Below are 17728 nucleotides of genomic sequence, written 5' to 3' on the forward strand. Positions count from 1 at the left end.
CAAGTCCCGATCAAGAAGGCAGCCACGAAGCACGCGCTGGCGCCTTCTTCCTGACACCTTCGCTTTCCGGCGGGAAGGATCTCGGCGGCTCTTCGCATCGCATCCTTGGGCTCTTCGCATCATCTGCATCCTTCAGCTCTTCGCATCATCGGCTTCCTTGGGCTCTTCGCATCTGCAGCACAACACATTGCTGCCCAATCTCCTCCGGGCCTGAAGAAACGGACGCGGTAATCGTCTGATATTCCAAGGGTCCCCTCTCAGCCGCAGACCAGCATGAGCGAGCACGAAGGAAAGCCAGCCGCGTCCGCGGTAGATCAGCGCCCGGCTGTTGACGCATCTGTGGCGAGTCCAGCGGATCCCTCTGGTCACGTAGCCGAACCGAGTGTGATCAACGATGAGGCGAGTGAAAATCCTCCATGTGGACCGTCGCAGCCATGAGCGTGACCGCTGACGGACCCGGATCCAGAACGCCGTCATGCCCACGGCCCAGAATGTTGTTCGCTCCGTCCTGGCGAGTGGATTGAGGGCGTCTACGAATCATCGCGACGCGGCGCAACGGGTAACAGGGGACATATCCGAGAAAACAGAAGGAACGCGGTCTAATGTGCTGTGGGTCTAGGATACGACGCGAGCACCGGGCCGTATAGTGAAGGCTGCGGGTGCGCAGGTGGCCGAGGCCACGAGTGAGGCTGCAGAGGTGGTTGCCGACACGGCCAGGGAGGTGAAGAGCGCAATCTCGAGCTCGGCCCTGAAGGCTGGCAAGAAGCTCGATGACAAAGCCGAGTCTTCCCTTGGCCCGTACGGCAGTCCAGGTACCTGCGTTCCCAGCGACCTAGATCCGCTAGCTGCGGCGGTGCATGCGGGACTTGACCTGGAGGGCGGCACGTCCGAAAGCGACGAGGATGCCGGAGGAGGTCGGGAGAGCTGCGCTGGGGTGGATGCCACGAAGGGCAAAGAGAGGAGGGAGTGAGACCTTCCTCTGCGACGTGGCGGCGCTGAAGCAGGAAATCGAAGGGGTCTGGACGGGACCCCTGCCGTCCTCATCGGACCATTTCTGGACAGATTTACTAGTGTGGGCACTTGTCAAAAGAAAACAAACCCTGGTATTCGGGACGCATGAAGCACTCTGCTACGGTCAAGGGCACGCTCAGCTCGTCAAAGGGAGAGACATTCTGAGTCGCGTACTACAGCAAAGGAGCTGGTCCTGAATCCTTTTACGGAAGAATCAATTGCCGGCGACGGACGATGAAGGGGCCGCGCAGGTGACCTGGACTGTGGAGTTTTTGGTGATTATTAGTGGTGTCCAAGTGGTGGGTGGAGTCGGGAAGTGGGAACCGCCCGTGACGGCTACGCGCGCGTCATTTCCTGTCTGGTAGGCAAGGCGCTCCCTTACCCATGTGCCCACAGCTCTCCCTGTCTGGCTATGTTTGCTTTTTTATCTCCGCCACTGACGGAATTCCCCACTGCGGAAGGGAAAGCGCCGTAACAAAAACGCTCTAATGCGTTTATAGAGGCAACTGTGTCGAAATAGGCCAACCACGCCACATAATTGGCTGGCATTAGTTGTATAAGGGAACATTTCAACCACTCGGGAAGTCCGTACCGACAGAAGCCTGCTCGGAGGGCGCGAGCCTACTCGTCGTAACAGAGGCCAATTAGCTAAGTGCGCAGCGAGAGGCCACAATTGCAGCTGCAGAGCGGCTCCGCTCGAAATAAAAATAAGTGTGCAGGGATGCGGTTGGTACCGCCTGATGAGCGGACGTCGGCGAATCAACCCGCCGACCCTCGGGAGCCCCGACCCTGGTAACTTTTTTTTCCTTGAGAATCTTCGCCGTACCGCCCCAGCACACCCCAGTTTATACCCACGGTTTTTGCATTGATCAAGATGGGCAAGCGCACGGCCAGCCAGGCTGGCATTTCCAAGTCCGGTGAGTTATGCCGCCAGACAGAGGTGCGGGTAGAGCGACTGCTGTTCCGCAGCTGAGGCGCAAGACGGAGGAGGAACATGCGCGCGCGCAGAAACCCTAGGGTGCAGAAGCGCTGACGGAGCCGATGCTGACCGTCGAACCTCGTCACAGAGAAGAATGCTGTCGCCGCGTCCCCGAAGAAGCTGAAGACCGACGACGCCACCGACTCGCAACCCGAAGCTACCGATTCCGCCGATCTCTCCAAGAAAGCGGAGAAGGCCCTGCGCAAGGCGGAGAAGGCCAAAGCCAAGGAGGAGAAGAAGCAAAAGAAGCGCGAGGCGAAGCAAGCTGCCGAGGCGAATGGCGTGACCAGCGAGGATGTCGACATGGTCGACGCGCCCACTGCCTCCGAGGATGTGACTGAGCAGGAATCATCCAAGGAGAAGAAGAAGGAAAAGAAAGACAAGAAAGACAAGAAGGAGAAGAAGGGCAAGAGCGAAAAGAAGGACAAGTCCGAGAAGAAGGAAAAGAAGGATAAGAAGGCGACCAGCAGCGCTGAGGACACTCCCGTGGAGTCCAAGGCTGTTCCTGCGATCAATGGCAGCGCGGCTGCGGCTGCGGAAGCAGCTGCATCTGGCTACGTCGAGGACCCCGCTCTCTCTTCTCTTCCTCAATCGGAGATCGATGCTTTCATGTCAAAGCACTTCATCGCCGTGACCGATCCCCTCAGCACTGCCACGAAGCTCCGCCCGATCATCACCTTCAACAATCTCCCGGTCACCGACGAGGCGCTGCGTGCTCCCTTCGCAGGCTTCACCGCACCCACTCCTATTCAGGCTGCAGCGTGGCCCTCGCTGCTCGCTGGTAGGGACGTCATCGGCGTGGCCGAGACCGGCTCAGGAAAGACGCTTGGCTTCGGTGTCCCATGTGTCCGTCACATCATGCGCCAGCCCAAGAGCAAGGGTGTCAAGGCAGTCATCGTGTCGCCTACTCGCGAGCTTGCTTCCCAAATCCACGAGCAGCTGGTGAAGATTGCGGACCCAGCGGGTCTGAAGTCCGTCTGTATCTATGGAGGGGTTCCCAAGGATGAGCAGAAGATTGGATTGAAGAAGGCGAGAATTGTTGTTGCCACTCCTGGACGTCTTAACGATCTTATTGACGAGGGTGCTGCGGACATCAGCAAGGCCGATTATGTCGTCCTGGACGAGGCCGACCGTATGCTTGACAAGGGTTTCGAGGATGCCATCCGCAAAATCATTAGCAGCACTCGCCCGCTCAACGAGCGCCAGACGCTCATGTTCACCGCTACTTGGCCGAAATCCGTTCAGGAACTAGCGTCCACGTTCATGAAGTCGCCGGTCAAGATCACTATTGGCGACAACCCGACTGGAGAGCTTCGCGCCAATACCCGCATCAGCCAGACCGTAGAAGTCGTCGAGCCCCGGGACAAGGACTTCAGGCTCTCCCAGCTCTTGAAGGAGCACACGGCGGGTAGCAAAAAGAACGACCGCATTCTCATCTTCTGTCTGTACAAGAAGGAGGCCACTCGGGTAGAGGAGACGCTTCGTCGCAAGGGCTTCAGGGTTGGCGGTATCCATGGCGATCTCAGTCAGGCACAGCGTACAGCCAGTTTGGAGAAGTTCAAGAAGGGCGAGATTCCCCTTTTGGTTGCTACGGATGTCGCGGCGAGAGGACTGGATATTCCTGCCGTCAAGGTCGTCATCAACGTGACCTTCCCGTTGACTGCAGAGGATTACGTCCACCGCATTGGAAGGTGAGTGCTAATAACCATGACGGAACTATGTACAGGCCATTGACACGGTTTTACAGAACGGGCCGTGCGGGACAGGATGGTAAAGCCATCACCCTCTTCACCGAGCATGACAAGCCGTTGGCTGGAGCGTAAGTCATATATTCCGTGGCTTTGGTGATGCAAGCTAACCGATTTAGACTTGTCAACGTTCTCAAGGGTGCTAACCAGCCCGTTCCCGAAGAGCTCATGAAGTTCGGCACTACCGTCAAGAAGAAGGGCCATGAGGCATATGGTGCCTTCTTCAAGGATACCACCGACATGAAGCAGGCGACGAAAATCACTTTTGACGACTAGAGGATGGAGTACTGCCTAAACTAGACGTAGAGAGGTGAGAGAGGTCACGGCATAAAATAGGCGTTACTGGTCAAAATTGGGCTTGTTGTTACGGGAAAAGACTGGATAGCCATCTCTCTGGTCCAGTTGGTACATACTGCGTTTTGGTGTATGAATACAAATACACGTTTCTTGACCGTTGTCTCCGCTTTAAAGATTTGAACCTCTGCGATGCAGACCGGACGGCATCCTCTCGCTGCGTTTTCAAGTTGCGTTGTTCCCGAGCCCCGGAACGGCGACCTCGGGGACCAGCCAAAATGATTCGCCGAGCGGAGATCGTATATCTATCGCTCCACTTCCGTCACTCTTGGCCGTCGACGCATCCGACGACCTCCGGCTCGAACAAGACAGAAGCTATCCAGAACCACCGACATAGGCTGTCTTGACACCATCAAAAGGAAAATGTGCAAAAGCGCTAGTTGCGAGACTTGCCGTAAGTGCACCCACCCTCCGAACAACGCATCCAACAAGCATATCTCACGGCTCACCCCCCGGCATGTTCGATCATTGAGACCTGCGCATTTCCGACCGGAACAGAGGAGTCCCAGACGTTCGTTTGAGCTAACATGCGTCGTTGTGTGCAGAGAAGGCTACCTGGTGGGGCTGTACGTCACGATAACCCTCGTTCTTCCTTCCGTTCTCACCCCTTCCTCTCGCATCTCCCCAAGCCCGCCCCCGCAAAATCCCAGGACAAAACGGAGTTCCCTGCGATTTGAGATCTCTGTCGATAGCGTGCTCGCATCCGCCCCTTGCCTCTCGTTTCTTTTCTTTTCTTTTCTTTATCTTTGTCTCAAGGATCCCCCTGTTTCTTCCCGCAGGAGCACGTTGTGCACGTGGCTTGCTATCGATTTCACGGCTGCAGGCAACGGATACGCTAACACCCCATCCCGGTCTCATGTAGGCGGCAACCACGTGCCTGCCGTCCTGGACGGCGTTCCCAAGGACCAGTGGTGCACTTGCGACCCTAAAGTCACCAAAGAGGGCAAGGAGTACCCGCCTATGGGGAAGGTCAATTGACTATCCGTGTTCAAGTTCTGGTGATTAAAGAGATGGAAGCGGAGAGGTATTGATGTCGGAAAAGGGTGGAGATAGGTCCGACGAAGTGGCGTGAGCCGAGCGATGGGGAGTGGAGCAGTCGTTATATTGCCTTTGTCGATGCGAGGGTGATCAAACATTTAACCGTTAATATGGGGAATCTGAGAATCGACGTTGTCTCGGCCTAGGTCCCCGTCTCGTCTCTTGCGCACCGATGACGTCGTCGTTGATGCGCGCCGGGGATGCGAAAACGCCGACTACGCAATTAGGAATGCAGGCTACGCATCGCGCCCACCTCCCATGTTCTTTGACCGTCAAGCCGTCACGTTGCGGCTTCGCTTTCTATCGAGTGCCACGCTCCGTCACCACAGATATTATCAACGCAGACAGTTCGCCAAGATGAGCTGGATGGACTCGTGGTCGCGGCCCTCCAAATCCCAGGCTACACCTCCGCCGCTGTATCTACTTGCCGGCGGCGAAGCGACGCCTTACTGCAGATCGTGTGGAAGAGTGATTAGTGAGTGTGTTCTGTCTGCAATGCCCATCCATGCGTCTGTATACAATTACCCCGCGTTTGTCACGGCATATCGGTTATCCTTTTCGATGGCGTGCGAGTATCGATCTACAGTGGTTCGAATGCCCATGCTTTCCTCTAATGCCCTCCGAGAAGTGCTTTTCAATCAAATGGACGTGGCCATTGCTGACTCTCAAATGCAAAGGCCAACGCAAGTCTCACGCAAAGGAGCCCGCGAGTACCCCCGCCAAGTACTGCTCTAGTCGTTGCCGCAGCCACAAGCCCGGAAAGCTCGACCGCCAGATCGAAGATACCTTTGTCAAGTTCCTCAATGGAGAGGATGCCTCGCCGGAAACAGAGGCCAGCGGTGCTGTACCCAAGCCCAAAGAGAAAGGGCCGAAGAAGAGGAAGGGCGAATCTCGCATCCTCGTCTCCTGCGACGCCGTTGAGAACACCGTCTTTGGAGATCACTTCGATCCGGAGAAGGTCTATGGCAGAAGGCGGAATAGGGCTCGGCGCGGGGCGGCGGATGATGAGGAGTGGAAAAGCGTGGATATGGTCTCAGACGAGGAGCGTGCTACCGCGAGCGATGCTAGCACTGCGGACGGCCCGACTCCTTTGGATGAGGCCAGGATCGTGACGGGGGCCACCGCTGCAGGCGATGCCAAGAATGCGGAGACCATGGTCACAGATGGGGACCTGTTGGCACGGTTGGCGGTCAGGAGCGGCACGCGGATCCGCCCGGCGCAAGGCGTCTCTGAGGTCAATGGTAGCGTGGGTGGAGAGAAAGGGCGGGCCGAGCGGATAGATGAGACAGACGCAATGATAGAGAAGAGGAAGCAGGGACAGAAGCGGGCGCATGAGAGGGAGATGGTCAGGTGCGCTGCCAGGAGAGGTGTGGCGTTTGGTTTCGCAGTCAAGCAGGCGGACGGCGATCAGACGGAGACGAGGAAGAAGTGCGAGGCTGTGATGCACGGGAAGGTGGTGGAGTCAAGCTTCGCTAAGGGGGACTGGAGCATTAGGTGGAGAGAATGACGGCATCAGTTGGTGTTTGTCCCTGAATATCAGTCGAGCAAGCTGATCTCCCCTGCCGATTGACGCCTCGAGACAGGGCTATGAGACTTGTAAAACCTCGCTATCGTCCCGATTGGGTCAATCATGCGATGCCGGGGAGGATCGTTGGGGGTCCGGTAGGGGTAGGCCCTGGGCCCAGCGTTTCTAGCGGCCGCCGGTGCTCGCGTGGTAGAGGCTGAGGCACCAGAATACGAGGGAAGAGGGTCTTTTCTTAGATGCGCCTAAAGCCGGACGCTCATATGGGGAAGGAGTGCGGTGGAGTAGCAGCAGCGATCAGTAGGCGGGCGTTGAGCTATGATCTGTCTCGGATGCGTCTTTTTACGGGCAGCCGCGGCCGGCGGATGGCGTCACAGCGGGCGATCCGGGAGCTCGAGGTGTTCTGGAAGTAAGCTTCTCGTTCATGCTTGCCGACCCGCTGCATGGCGGCTGCGGTGTCGCCAGGGCGGGCGGGACAGCCGCGGGACAGCAGCATCGGGCGAGGGCGGGGGCGCTTCAGGCGGCGGGGCCTAGCCCGTCACGTCGTGCTGTGACGGATGTCAAACGCAGGCACGATCGTTGCGGGCGTTCCTGAAGACGGGCAGTTTCATGTGCGGCCCTATATCGCTTGGCCGGCGAGCAGCGTGCGGCCTGCGCGTTTGCTCTGGTGCGACGAGCGGCCAGAGAGGCGTTTGACGCGGCTTGCCAGCAAAGCTCTCGACTCGCGGGCCGCGCTGCAGGTGCTTCAGCGCGCTGGGCCAATGGCTGGGGCGACATGCAGGCGGCTACGGAGCAGCCCTCTCGGCGGCCGCACCCTTGCCGCGGGATTGGCCTGGCAAACCCCACCGCAATGCTAACAATAGGGCGGCCTTTTTGCATGCCTCTCCCTCGTGGCCGCTCGAGTCTGCAGCGCCCCGTCTTTATCTAGCTGTGCTCTGCCGCGCCCAAGCCTGCAATCCGCTGGCTCTTCTCCCACGCCGTCAGCTCGCCTGTTCAACCCGCGACGCGCCCGCCTCCTGGACCCCGCAGACCCCCTGGTGCCCCCAAGACCGGAGCACGCCTGGTGAGTTGTGCGCAGCCAAGCGGCGCCAGATAAACCGCACCGCTCCCGAGTCTGGCGCGCAGCGACAGCTCGCTGACCGCCCGCCCCAATCTAGCAGCCAGAGAGCCACCGAGCCCACCGCGCGTCTACCCCGCCGCCTGCGTCCCTCACCTCATTTCCGCCGCGACCACCGAGCATCAAGCACGAACCCACCGCCCGCGCCCCTCGCCCGCCGCGGCTGCCTGCGTCCCGCTCCGATTCTTCACGACTCGCCCTCCCGAGCTCGCCAGCCCCCGCCGACCCGCCCACCGCACCCCCGACCGCTCTCCCGACGCCAACCTCTCGCGCACCCTCTCACGGCTGGTCGTGGAACAGCGAGTGTTGGCCCGGTCTAGATCAGTAGGACGAGCGTCCCTTGGTTGGTCCCTGCTGGCGGATTGTGTCACCCACGGACAAAGACGTCGCACACGATATCCTAGGTATGTTGCGGTGACGCTGCTCACTGGATGGGCCGTCCGCCTTGAATTTTCCATTTCTCTGGATTATGCGCCTGTTGGGCGCAAGCACTGAGCTCCCTGCGGAGCGGCGCGCCCGTCGCTGGGGGCCGTGAGCGTGCCACCTGCCTGACTTTCATTGTTCTCACTTCACAGGCTGAAGTGAACACAATAGAGACAATGGCTGTTGCTTGCTATTGTCGGTCGCTCGGACCCACTTCAATCTCCAGGCTTTTGAAAAGGGCTCAGGGCAGCGCCTTTTGTTCCTTTCCATCTTCTCTGCTTTCATCCACTCTTCCACGCAGCTCCAACTTCTCTAACCCGTCCCACGTCACAGCTTCTCAATAGACCTAATCCACGCCCTCTTTCACCATGTCGCGCGCACCGCCCCAGGGCAGCTCGAGGAAGATTTCCTTCAACGTTTCGGAGCAGTACGATATTCAGGATGTAGTCGGTGAGGGCGCGTACGGAGTTGTCTGGTGAGTTCCCTACAGCCCGAGTGAGACGGCATTGCCTCGATACTAACGCGCTTTCCAGCTCCGCGCTGCACAAGCCTTCGGGTCAGAAGGTCGCCATCAAGAAGATCACCCCGTTCGACCACTCGATGTTCTGTCTGCGTACGCTTCGTGAGATGAAGCTCCTGCGTTACTTCAACCACGAGAACATTATCTCGATTCTCGACATCCAGAAGCCGAGGAATTATGAGACCTTCACTGAGGTCTACCTCATCCAGGTTTGTCGTGCACCAACCTGCACAGGTGAAGTGGAAACTGACATCCCTGTAGGAGCTCATGGAGACGGACATGCACCGTGTCATCAGAACCCAGGAACTCTCCGACGACCATTGCCAGTACTTTATCTACCAGACCCTGCGTGCGTTGAAGGCCATGCACTCCGCGAACGTTCTTCACCGCGATCTTAAGCCGTCCAACTTGCTTTTGAACGCCAACTGCGACCTGAAGGTCTGCGACTTTGGTCTTGCCCGGTCCGCTGCGTCGACTGAGGATAACTCTGGTTTCATGACGGAATACGTGGCGACTCGCTGGTACCGCGCTCCCGAGATTATGCTCACGTTCAAGGAGTACACCAAGGCCATTGATATCTGGAGTGTCGGCTGCATCTTGGCAGAGATGTTGAGCGGAAAGCCTCTTTTCCCAGGCAAGGATTATCACCACCAGCTCACTTTGATCCTTGATGTTCTGGGCACACCCACGATGGAGGACTACTACGGCATCAAGTCGCGCCGTGCCCGTGAATACATCCGGTCTCTGCCCTTCAAGAAGAAGATTCCGTGGAAGGCGATGTTCCCCAAGAGCTCGGATCTGGCTCTGGACCTTCTCGAGCGCCTGCTCGCGTTCAACCCCGTCAAGCGTATCACCGTTGAGGAGGCTCTGAAGCACCCGTACCTCGAGCCGTACCACGACCCCGATGATGAGCCTACGGCCGACCCGATTCCTGAGGAGTTCTTCGATTTCGATAAGAACAAGGACAACTTGACCAAAGAGCAGCTGAAGAGTAGGCTATTTCCCATCAATCCACAGGTGCACGGATGCTAATTGTTTTATAGTGCTCATCTTCCAGGAGATTATGCGGTAATTGATAGATAGCAGATGCCGAAACGACAGCGTTTACGTACACGAGGACGTCTTTCACCGGACTACCAATGACCGATCATGTGTAGGCGATTGGATTTGGGGGCCGTCATGACCATAGTTCAGAGGGTCGGTTGTAGCGACGATGACCATGGGTTTCTTACTCTTTCCTCTCTACTGCAGAAAGACACGGATGGATGTCTTCTGACGATGGAGAGATTTCTTTTAAAGGTGCCTTTTATGGTCTCGCATCATCGCCAGCGAGTGGTTGCAAAGCATTACCTCAAGATAGGGATCTTCACACCGATTGTCAATGAAAGTTGGATTAGACTGCACCGGTACTCTGCATTGAACGTGACTTTTGAAACGGTGGAAGAAGTGCTTGTCGTGGCCTCGTGCTGTTATTAAATGCATATAGACTACAGCTTTCAACTCGTTGCTATCGATACATCCACGTCTTATCTCGTCTACTAACCCATGCATGTCTAGTTCGTGAGCTATCATCTTTCCCTTCACCAAACGCCAATTCGCATGCATGCTAGGGAATCATCCCGAGCAAGTCATCTACAAAGGAGAGTAAAGTTCCCAGTCCCCCACATACATCATAAAAAGAGCCAAGGTGTCATCATTGCCGTCTTTTTCGCCGCCGTGACAAGGGAAGAAAGATGCGATCAATCAAGGATCGCACCTCCCATCCTTCCAGCCCGTATACCACCGCTCCTCCCAGCGATCGCAGTCGAACTGCTTCTTCCCCAGCTTGTCGTTGACGGCGTTGTGGGCCTCGCACATCCAGCGGCCGAACTCGTCGCGCGACGACACGCGCGGGGCGTTGCGGTCGTCGGCCAGCCAGCGCTGGAAGTCCTCGGCGCACGTCCAGCACGGGTACAGCTTCGAGAAGGTGTACATGAAGCGCCGCGTGTCGGCCTGCATCTGCGGCGAGGGCTGCGCCGGGTAGTTGCCCGTGATGGCGTGGAGGAGGGTCCAGGAGGAGCGGCCGAGCTGCTCGACGTCCGGTGGGCAGTCGCTGGGTGGCGATTGTTGCAGCTGGGGCGAGGCGAACGCAGTGGTGGAGGATGCGCTGGCGCTGGGGCTGTCGTTCTTGGTCTTTTCTTTGGCCATGGCGAACCATGAGGAGACGGACGTGCAGGAGCGGCATCTGCGCGCGACGTATGTGGTCAGCCTTCGTTCATGGTTGCCCCGATTGCGCGCACGACGCTCGAGGGCGGGCTTCCTCTCGGCGGTTGCTGCTTTGCACTCACGGTTTCCCGTCCGGACCCAGCACTACGCCTTTGGGCAGCTTCTTGGGCCCATCCGCACCGGCGATGGTGTTCGCTGCGTCATTGTTGGTGGAGCCCTGGGCGGAGGGCGCGTCGAGCGGTTGCGCAGGCATGCCGGTGGTCGACTCTACAACGCACAGGAATTGAGAGAGGATGGGGACCTCGAGGTACGACATCGGCATGGTAAGAAAGAAGAAGAAAAAAGAAGAATATTTGTAAGAAAGTCACTCGATTTGATTCCAGAGAGCAGGCACCCGGCTGTCCGTGCTTCCCGGGCAATGGCCCTTGTGGCCCTCTGCGCGCGCGGACGAAGACCGACCGGGGTTGCCCTTGCGGAATGACGCCCGCCTACTGGCCGGGTTGCTGCCGAGCAGAGATCAGAGCTGATGAGCAGTGAGCACACCTTGGCGCTGGGGTTTGCTGCGGGTTTCTGCTCCCACTGCTACACTGCCGCGCGGGCTTTCTCTTCTTCTCTTCGTTTCCTCGAGCTGGACCGGAGAGGCATGCCTCCGTCCCTCTTTTCTGTCCTTTCACCATGAGCGTTCCCTCGACTGCCACCGCCTCCGCCGCCGCCATCCATGCCGCCCCGCCGCCTTCCGACCGCAAGATCCCCGTCGTGCTCCTCAAGACCAAGTCCACGCCCACGGATGGCTACGAGGAGTTCTTCGCCGCCGCGGGCGACGGCCGCTACGACCCGGTCTTCGTGCCCGTCCTCGAGCACCGCTTCCGGCCCGACGCGCTGAAGCAATTGCGCGCCGACATCGCGCACGGCGGCTTCACCGGCGCGCAGCAGCACGCCAAGTACGGCGCCATCATCTTCACGTCGCAGCGCGCCGTCGAGGCCTTCGCGCAGGTCGTGCAGGACCTGCGGCGCGAGGGCGGCAACAATCAACAGCAGCAGCAGCACGACATGGACGCCCTGCTGCCGGCGTCGCTGCCGCTCTACGTCGTCGGCCCCGCGACGGCGAGGGGCCTGCGCGCGCTGGGCCTGCGGTGCCCCGTCCTCGGCGAGGAGAGCGGGACCGGAGAGGTCTTGGCAAAGATCATACTGGACGACTACAACGGCCGGGTGCTGCCGCCGCCGCCGCGCGTCGACGGGGCCGCGAAGAAGGGAAAGGAAGGGTGCAAGAAGCTGCCGATTCTGTTCCTCGTCGGCGAGCAGCGCCGCGACATCATACCGAAGACGCTGCAGGCGCCGGGTCTCGTGCCGACCGGGCGCTACACGGCCGTCGACGAGGTGGTGGTCTACGAGACGGCGGAAATGCATTCGTTTCGCCAGGACTTCGCGGCCGTCGTAGAGGGGAACAGGCGTGCGGGTGCGGAGCAGCAGTGGGTTGTCGTCTTCTCGCCTACGGGCGGGAAAGCGATGTTGGAGACGTTGGGGAAGGGGGAGGGGGAGGGGAACGCGAAGACGGCAACGCTGGACGGTGACGGGTTCAAGACATGGATTGCGACGATCGGGCCGACGACGAAAGAGTATCTTCTGAAGTGCGGCTATGAGCCTGAGGTGTGCGCGAAGAAGCCGAGCCCTGAGGGCGTTGGCAACGGCATTGAGGACTTCATGCATGGGTTTGCTACCAATTGAACGTCGGCTTCGGTATGCGGTGGGGAAAAACTTGTTCGAGGACGAGCAGGTCCTCGATGTGGTACACGGGAGTGTTGTGCTGCATGATTCCGCAAGTACATGATACCTCTTGACGGCTGTGTGGATAAGAATGACTGAAAGCAAGAACATTCATAGACAGAGTTTGGACAGGTTGCGCAAAATTTATGCGATTGCGGCTTTTCGGACATCTTTAGAGGCACAGTCAAGTTCAAACATGGTAGTCTCGAGGTTGCTGAGGCCTGGAGTGAACTATGGAGCGAGGGTGGACAAGCCAGTCACTTCCCCCCATTCCAGCCATCTCCATAGCTGGGCATCTGGACTTAGTATAGGGCCTCACGTGAGTGCACGCACGATGCATCTGACAGACCTAGGTAGATCGAGGCTGGCTGGAACCAGCAGGCGAGACGCGGGGAGACGCGTTGCGATTGGATGACGTCAGGGACGCGCTGGAGCTAAAACGAGCGCGTCACGGTACAGCTCCTCTTTAGCACCTCCATCCGCTCGCGCTCTACCCAGTCTCTCCTACATCCCTTACAACTTCGTCAATTGCATTGTCCCATCACAGTACAGCTTCAGGAAGCTTCGACCCATCGTCCCCCCATAACACCTCGAAGCAATTGAGCTCGGCTATCTCGGCGCACTTCAAACCTCCATCACTTCGCACATCACGAAGCTCTTGTCACCATGGTTTCCTCCACAAGGCAGTCTGCCCGTCTCGCCGAGAAGGGTGACAATGAGCCCACGGCCGAGCAAGAGCAGACTTCGCCCAAGGGCACCAAGCGCAAGGCTGACACCGCTTCACCCAACAAGGGTCGCGGCAGCAAAAAGGCTGAGCCTGAGAAGAAGCAGAAGACGTTGGAAGAGACCATCGATGACGCCGGTGCCCCGGACGATGTTGATATGATCCAGGCCGGCAAGGCAGTGGAGGCCACCGACATAAATGCCGAGAGCAAGGGTGAGGAGGCAGCACAGAATGGAAAGCAGACCTCGCAGGAGGGTTTAGAGCAAGACTCTTCCAAGCAAGAGGATCCGAATGTCGAGGAAAAGGAGTCCAGTGCCACCGAGACTGGTAAGTTTGCATCGAATGGCAGCGAGTTGGTCACCATCTGACACTATCTCCAGGTGGTGCCGTCAAACACGACTCGGAGCGCGAGGACAAGGTCCCAACCAGCATTGTCGAAAAGGGCGTCATCTACTTCTTCACCCGTAAGCGTATTGGCGTTGACGACGCCGAGGGCCCGGAGGACTTGCAGCGGACATTCTTTGTCCTCCGCCCCATTCCCAAGGATGCTAAGCTTGGAGCTGGTCCGATGGAAGACAGTGAGAACAACAGGCTGTTCGCTCTTCCGAAGAAGGTGCTTCCGAAGAGCCACAACGACAGGTTCATGGCATTCGTCGAGAAGGGCCAGACCACGATCAAGAACCTCAAGGATACTTTCTTTGCCGGCGCCACTCACGAGACAAAGACTCAAGGCACTCGCGAGGTTCCCCAAGCCACTCCGATCGGCGAGGGTATCTACGCAATCACGGAGACTGGAAGGAGCTCCCACCTCGCCTACATGCTCACAATTCCGACCGAGCTCGGTGAAGTCCAGAAGGAGATGGGTCTGCGCAACCAGGGCAGCTTTGTCATGAGTGTCAAGAACCCGGAGAGGAAGGGCCCGGCTAGCGCTCAGCTTCCGCAAGGCCCTGACTTGCCCAAAGAGTAGGTGTCTTCGTTCGGAGCTTCACGCAAATGACTAACTCAATTTATAGGATGATTGCGGAATTCCGTGGCCTTGCTTGGGTGTCGGTGAAGCCGCAATATCTAAACTACGATAACGTTCAGATCCTGCTCATTGGCGAGGGCACGGATGATAACTTTGGAAAGGCGGTCGAGCCGAAGTCCAAGGACCAGAGGGAGGGCAAGGACGAACCGCAGGAAGAATTAGAGAAGCTGGAGCATGAGGACGAGCTTCGGGTCGAGCATCTTCACGGCAATGACACGGTCTTCGATGATTTGAAGATTAGCAAGAACGAGTACCCCCAGGTCCCCACCACCTGGTGAACAACCAAGCCGAAGGAGGGAGAGGGCTACGAAGCACTCAACGGCGTACTCACGGGTGGCTATATTGCTCATTGATGGGCGTTCAACGGCAACGTCAAAACGGGTTGCCTTGGCTGGGTGGATCCAGTTTGGGCATTTCAAGGATATGAGACTTCGGACAGACGCTTCTTTACGTGTCGATAGCCGGTAGCCTCGCAGCAAATACAAAAACATCGAGTTGAGTTGCATGGCCGGGACGGCCTTGCTGTTAGCGCAAACTCTTGCCGTGTTGGGAAAGTGGGGAAGTAGCAATTTTTCATGTGACTTTGGTTTCCTTTTTCGGACATGCGACAAGCACACCCTGCTGATAAGTTGCGGCAGATGCAAGATGATAGCCGGGTGGAATGATCAAAGCAAGCGACCGCGTAATCAGCGCATGTGAACGGGTGTTCCGTGCTTGTGAGCATTCCCATCTTTTTTCGGACGGTTCCAGCCTCGACGTCGGACTTAACGGACTGAGGGTCTAGATGCATGACGGCCTAGGTATATGCCGTTGCATCTATAGGCCAGAGTTGCGGTGCCAAGGATCGTGGCTACCGTCAGCACCTTGACCTTGTGTTTGCACCTGAGGAGGGACGCCGCCGCCAATGGAGGCCGCGTTCTTGTCGCAAGGCTGAATCCCTGGACCGTTTGTTGTGCTCGAAAAAGGGAGGTTGGGGCCAATCGGATATGCTGGCGACGCTTTTTCTTTGAAGATCTTGCAGGGATGACGTGGCCAGGGGGGTCAGTCGCAGGCCGCCTCAGTCAGTCGCCGTTGACAGAGAGAGACATGGAGCTCGACGATTGGGGCTGGACCCAGCTGTCGGGATCCGCATGCCTACGTCAGCTAGAAAGCAGCACGTCGCCGGGCCCGGCTGGCGGGAATTCCGAGCTACGCATTTTAGGTTGGCATGTCGACCCTAAGGTTCTTCTCGCTGCTGCCTCTTTTTTTAATCGTTGAGACGGTGTCTTTCCTCCCTGCACCTCCTTCACACCACCCGGACGACCGCACGCCCTGTCTCTGGCTGACGGAGCCCCGGTACACCGCGCTGACCGCTTGCTTTGTTTTTTCGCGCTTCGGGCTGGGCTGGGCTCAGCAGCGAAAACTACTGGCCTCAGGCGACACGCCCGCTACTCAGCACTAAATAAGCGGATCCCTCGTATCCCGCGCACGTGTTGGCTATATATATCTTTAGCCCTCATAAGCCCGGGCGCGCGGTTACTGACGCATCGCTCCATCATGTTCAAACCACAGACGAAGTCGGAGTGGGCCTTCCTGGGCACCGCTGCCGCTCAAGCCGGTGTGAACACCGCGCTCCAGCTGTTAGTCCGTTATTCTGTTCCCGCTCGCCGTTGTTGCTCACGTCTTTGGCAGCTACGTCCTGGACCGCTACCTGCGCTGGGTGAATCCCAACGTCTATGAGGTCCCGCGCTCATACACCATCCCCGTTACCTTTGCCATCTTCGTCTTCGGCGTCGTCTACCAGTTTGTGCTGTCGTGGGACTCGCTCAGCAGCAAGAACAACATCCAGCTGTTCGCCCAGGCCATCTGTAATGTCTGTCTCTTCGCCTCCGCCATCCTGCAGTACGAGCAGGTGCAGGACGTGGTGAAGGGGCTGCCGCCGGGCCGTGATGCCAGCGACAAGCCGCTCGTCAAGCTGGACATCGACATATGGATCCAGATCCACCCAGCTCTGATCGCCTCCATCGCCGTCTTCGCCGCTTGCAGTCTGGCCATGTGCGGCCTGGCCTACAAGCTTCACAAACAGTTTGCCTGGGCGTTGTATAAGGATATCAGCGCTGACACGAGTCTGAGGACCCGCTATCTGGTTTATCAAGTATGCTTTCCGGCCCCCCTGCTGACTTCGATGCTAACCGGCCGCAGGTATTCCTTGTCTGCATGAAGCTGTCCTTCTACTTCCTAGTGTCGTTCGTCATCATCTACGGTTTCGTGAACGTGCACTACGAACAACCGGAATTTGCCCTCACCATGGCCGTCATTCCTGTCGCCATGCTCCAGATCCTCCTCTCGGCCTTTGCTGCCCGGCATGAGAACAGGTTTTGGATGCTAATCAGCGTTGTACGTTGTCTCGACGCTCAGACCAGGAAGAAAGATGTACTGACATACATCATCGCAGCTGGTCTACGCCGGAGGTGTCGCCTATCTGGTTAGCAGGACCGTCCTCCTCTTCGGCAACGGCCCGCGGTCCAAGACCATCATGAAGGACGAAATGCTCTTCTTTGCCCTCGTGTCGCTGGGCCTCATCGCTGCCACCCTTGTCGCGTCTATCCTGACCATGATCAACTTCGGCCACGGGCTGAAGCCGCACCTGCTCGGTGTGACGGCCAAGAAGGCGCCGCGGGATCCAGAAGATGCGTACCGGTTCGAAAGGCTGTCTCACACCGCCCCTCCCCCCGAGTTCCTCACCCCTCGCCGCTTCGCCTTGGATTGAGAATGGGGTATCTTAACCCGTCAACCAATCGACAAAAAAGGACACCACTACGAACGCAACTCAAATCCGAAGAACCTGCGTCTTACTCATCCACATCTTCCACCAACACCGCCAGTCCGCATCCGAACCTCGCGCTTTTGTCGACTTCCTCTCCATCCACTCCATCCAAACGGAAATGTGAACGGTCTGCCCACGCTTTTTTTCGGACCGAAACTCGTCTTCTCTCCAGTGAGAGATCCTCCCTAACCGCCCCCGCGATGGTTTTTCGCCTCCCTCCGCTTGCGCCATTTGTTGTCCCTCGCACGCGTCCAGTGACCGCACTGGCAGACAGGCGACGTGATCCTCGGCCTCACTGCCCGCCAGTAATGACAGGGCGGCCCGTAATCGTCGAGGACGGGGGCCGCACTTTCGCCCAAGAATCCGCAGACCACATTCTGCCACCCGTGCAGGCAACCTGCCTTTCCCGGAGAACGTTTTTTTTGAATATTCGACCGGAAGGCAGGCAGAGACGCAGGACCAGGAGTGGTTTAAGGAGATTTTCGTGTGC

At 58.0% G+C, this 17728-nt stretch overlaps 8 protein-coding genes across 8 annotated transcripts; 7 read left to right on the forward strand and 1 right to left on the reverse strand.

Annotated features, from left to right (window-relative positions):
* Positions 1 to 475: 475 nt before the first annotated feature.
* On the forward strand, positions 476 to 970 carry SLS55_006929 (uncharacterized protein; the record flags this gene model as incomplete). The annotated part of the gene is made up of 2 exons (XM_066778358.1): positions 476 to 515; positions 648 to 970. The coding sequence occupies 2 exons, from the start codon at positions 476 to 478 to the stop codon at positions 968 to 970; spliced, it is 363 nt and encodes a 120-aa protein (XP_066630795.1).
* Positions 971 to 1885: 915 nt separating this feature from the next.
* Positions 1886 to 4014, forward strand: DBP3 (RNA-dependent ATPase; the record flags this gene model as incomplete). Its single annotated transcript, XM_066778359.1, has 4 exons — positions 1886 to 1928; positions 2079 to 3681; positions 3738 to 3809; positions 3858 to 4014. 4 exons carry the CDS (start codon positions 1886 to 1888, stop codon positions 4012 to 4014), a joined length of 1875 nt encoding a protein of 624 aa, XP_066630796.1.
* Positions 4015 to 5388: 1374 nt separating this feature from the next.
* On the forward strand, positions 5389 to 6637 carry SLS55_006931 (uncharacterized protein; the record flags this gene model as incomplete). The annotated part of the gene is made up of 2 exons (XM_066778360.1): positions 5389 to 5605; positions 5808 to 6637. The coding sequence occupies 2 exons, from the start codon at positions 5389 to 5391 to the stop codon at positions 6635 to 6637; spliced, it is 1047 nt and encodes a 348-aa protein (XP_066630797.1).
* Positions 6638 to 8560: 1923 nt separating this feature from the next.
* On the forward strand, positions 8561 to 9784 carry tmk1 (mitogen activated protein kinase; the record flags this gene model as incomplete). The annotated part of the gene is made up of 4 exons (XM_066778361.1): positions 8561 to 8667; positions 8726 to 8921; positions 8974 to 9703; positions 9756 to 9784. 4 exons carry the CDS (start codon positions 8561 to 8563, stop codon positions 9782 to 9784), a joined length of 1062 nt encoding a protein of 353 aa, XP_066630798.1.
* Positions 9785 to 10455: 671 nt separating this feature from the next.
* ERV1 (Flavin-linked sulfhydryl oxidase of the mitochondrial IMS) lies at positions 10456 to 11233 on the reverse strand (the record flags this gene model as incomplete). The annotated part of the gene is made up of 2 exons (XM_066778362.1): positions 10456 to 10936; positions 11040 to 11233. The coding sequence occupies 2 exons, from the start codon at positions 11231 to 11233 to the stop codon at positions 10456 to 10458; spliced, it is 675 nt and encodes a 224-aa protein (XP_066630799.1).
* A 359-nt stretch (positions 11234 to 11592) lies between these two features.
* Positions 11593 to 12642, forward strand: HEM4 (uroporphyrinogen-III synthase; the record flags this gene model as incomplete). The annotated part of the gene is made up of 1 exon (XM_066778363.1): positions 11593 to 12642. The coding sequence occupies one exon, from the start codon at positions 11593 to 11595 to the stop codon at positions 12640 to 12642; it is 1050 nt and encodes a 349-aa protein (XP_066630800.1).
* Positions 12643 to 13347: 705 nt separating this feature from the next.
* Positions 13348 to 14710, forward strand: SLS55_006935 (uncharacterized protein; the record flags this gene model as incomplete). The annotated part of the gene is made up of 3 exons (XM_066778364.1): positions 13348 to 13732; positions 13786 to 14368; positions 14419 to 14710. 3 exons carry the CDS (start codon positions 13348 to 13350, stop codon positions 14708 to 14710), a joined length of 1260 nt encoding a protein of 419 aa, XP_066630801.1.
* A 1258-nt stretch (positions 14711 to 15968) lies between these two features.
* On the forward strand, positions 15969 to 17181 carry SLS55_006936 (uncharacterized protein; the record flags this gene model as incomplete). The annotated part of the gene is made up of 4 exons (XM_066778365.1): positions 15969 to 16051; positions 16104 to 16566; positions 16614 to 16808; positions 16867 to 17181. 4 exons carry the CDS (start codon positions 15969 to 15971, stop codon positions 17179 to 17181), a joined length of 1056 nt encoding a protein of 351 aa, XP_066630802.1.
* Positions 17182 to 17728: the final 547 nt, after the last annotated feature.

Source organism: Diplodia seriata (genome assembly GCF_021436955.1).
Source record: "Diplodia seriata strain FDS-637 chromosome Unknown scaffold_7, whole genome shotgun sequence".
NCBI lineage: Eukaryota > Fungi > Ascomycota > Dothideomycetes > Botryosphaeriales > Botryosphaeriaceae > Diplodia > Diplodia seriata.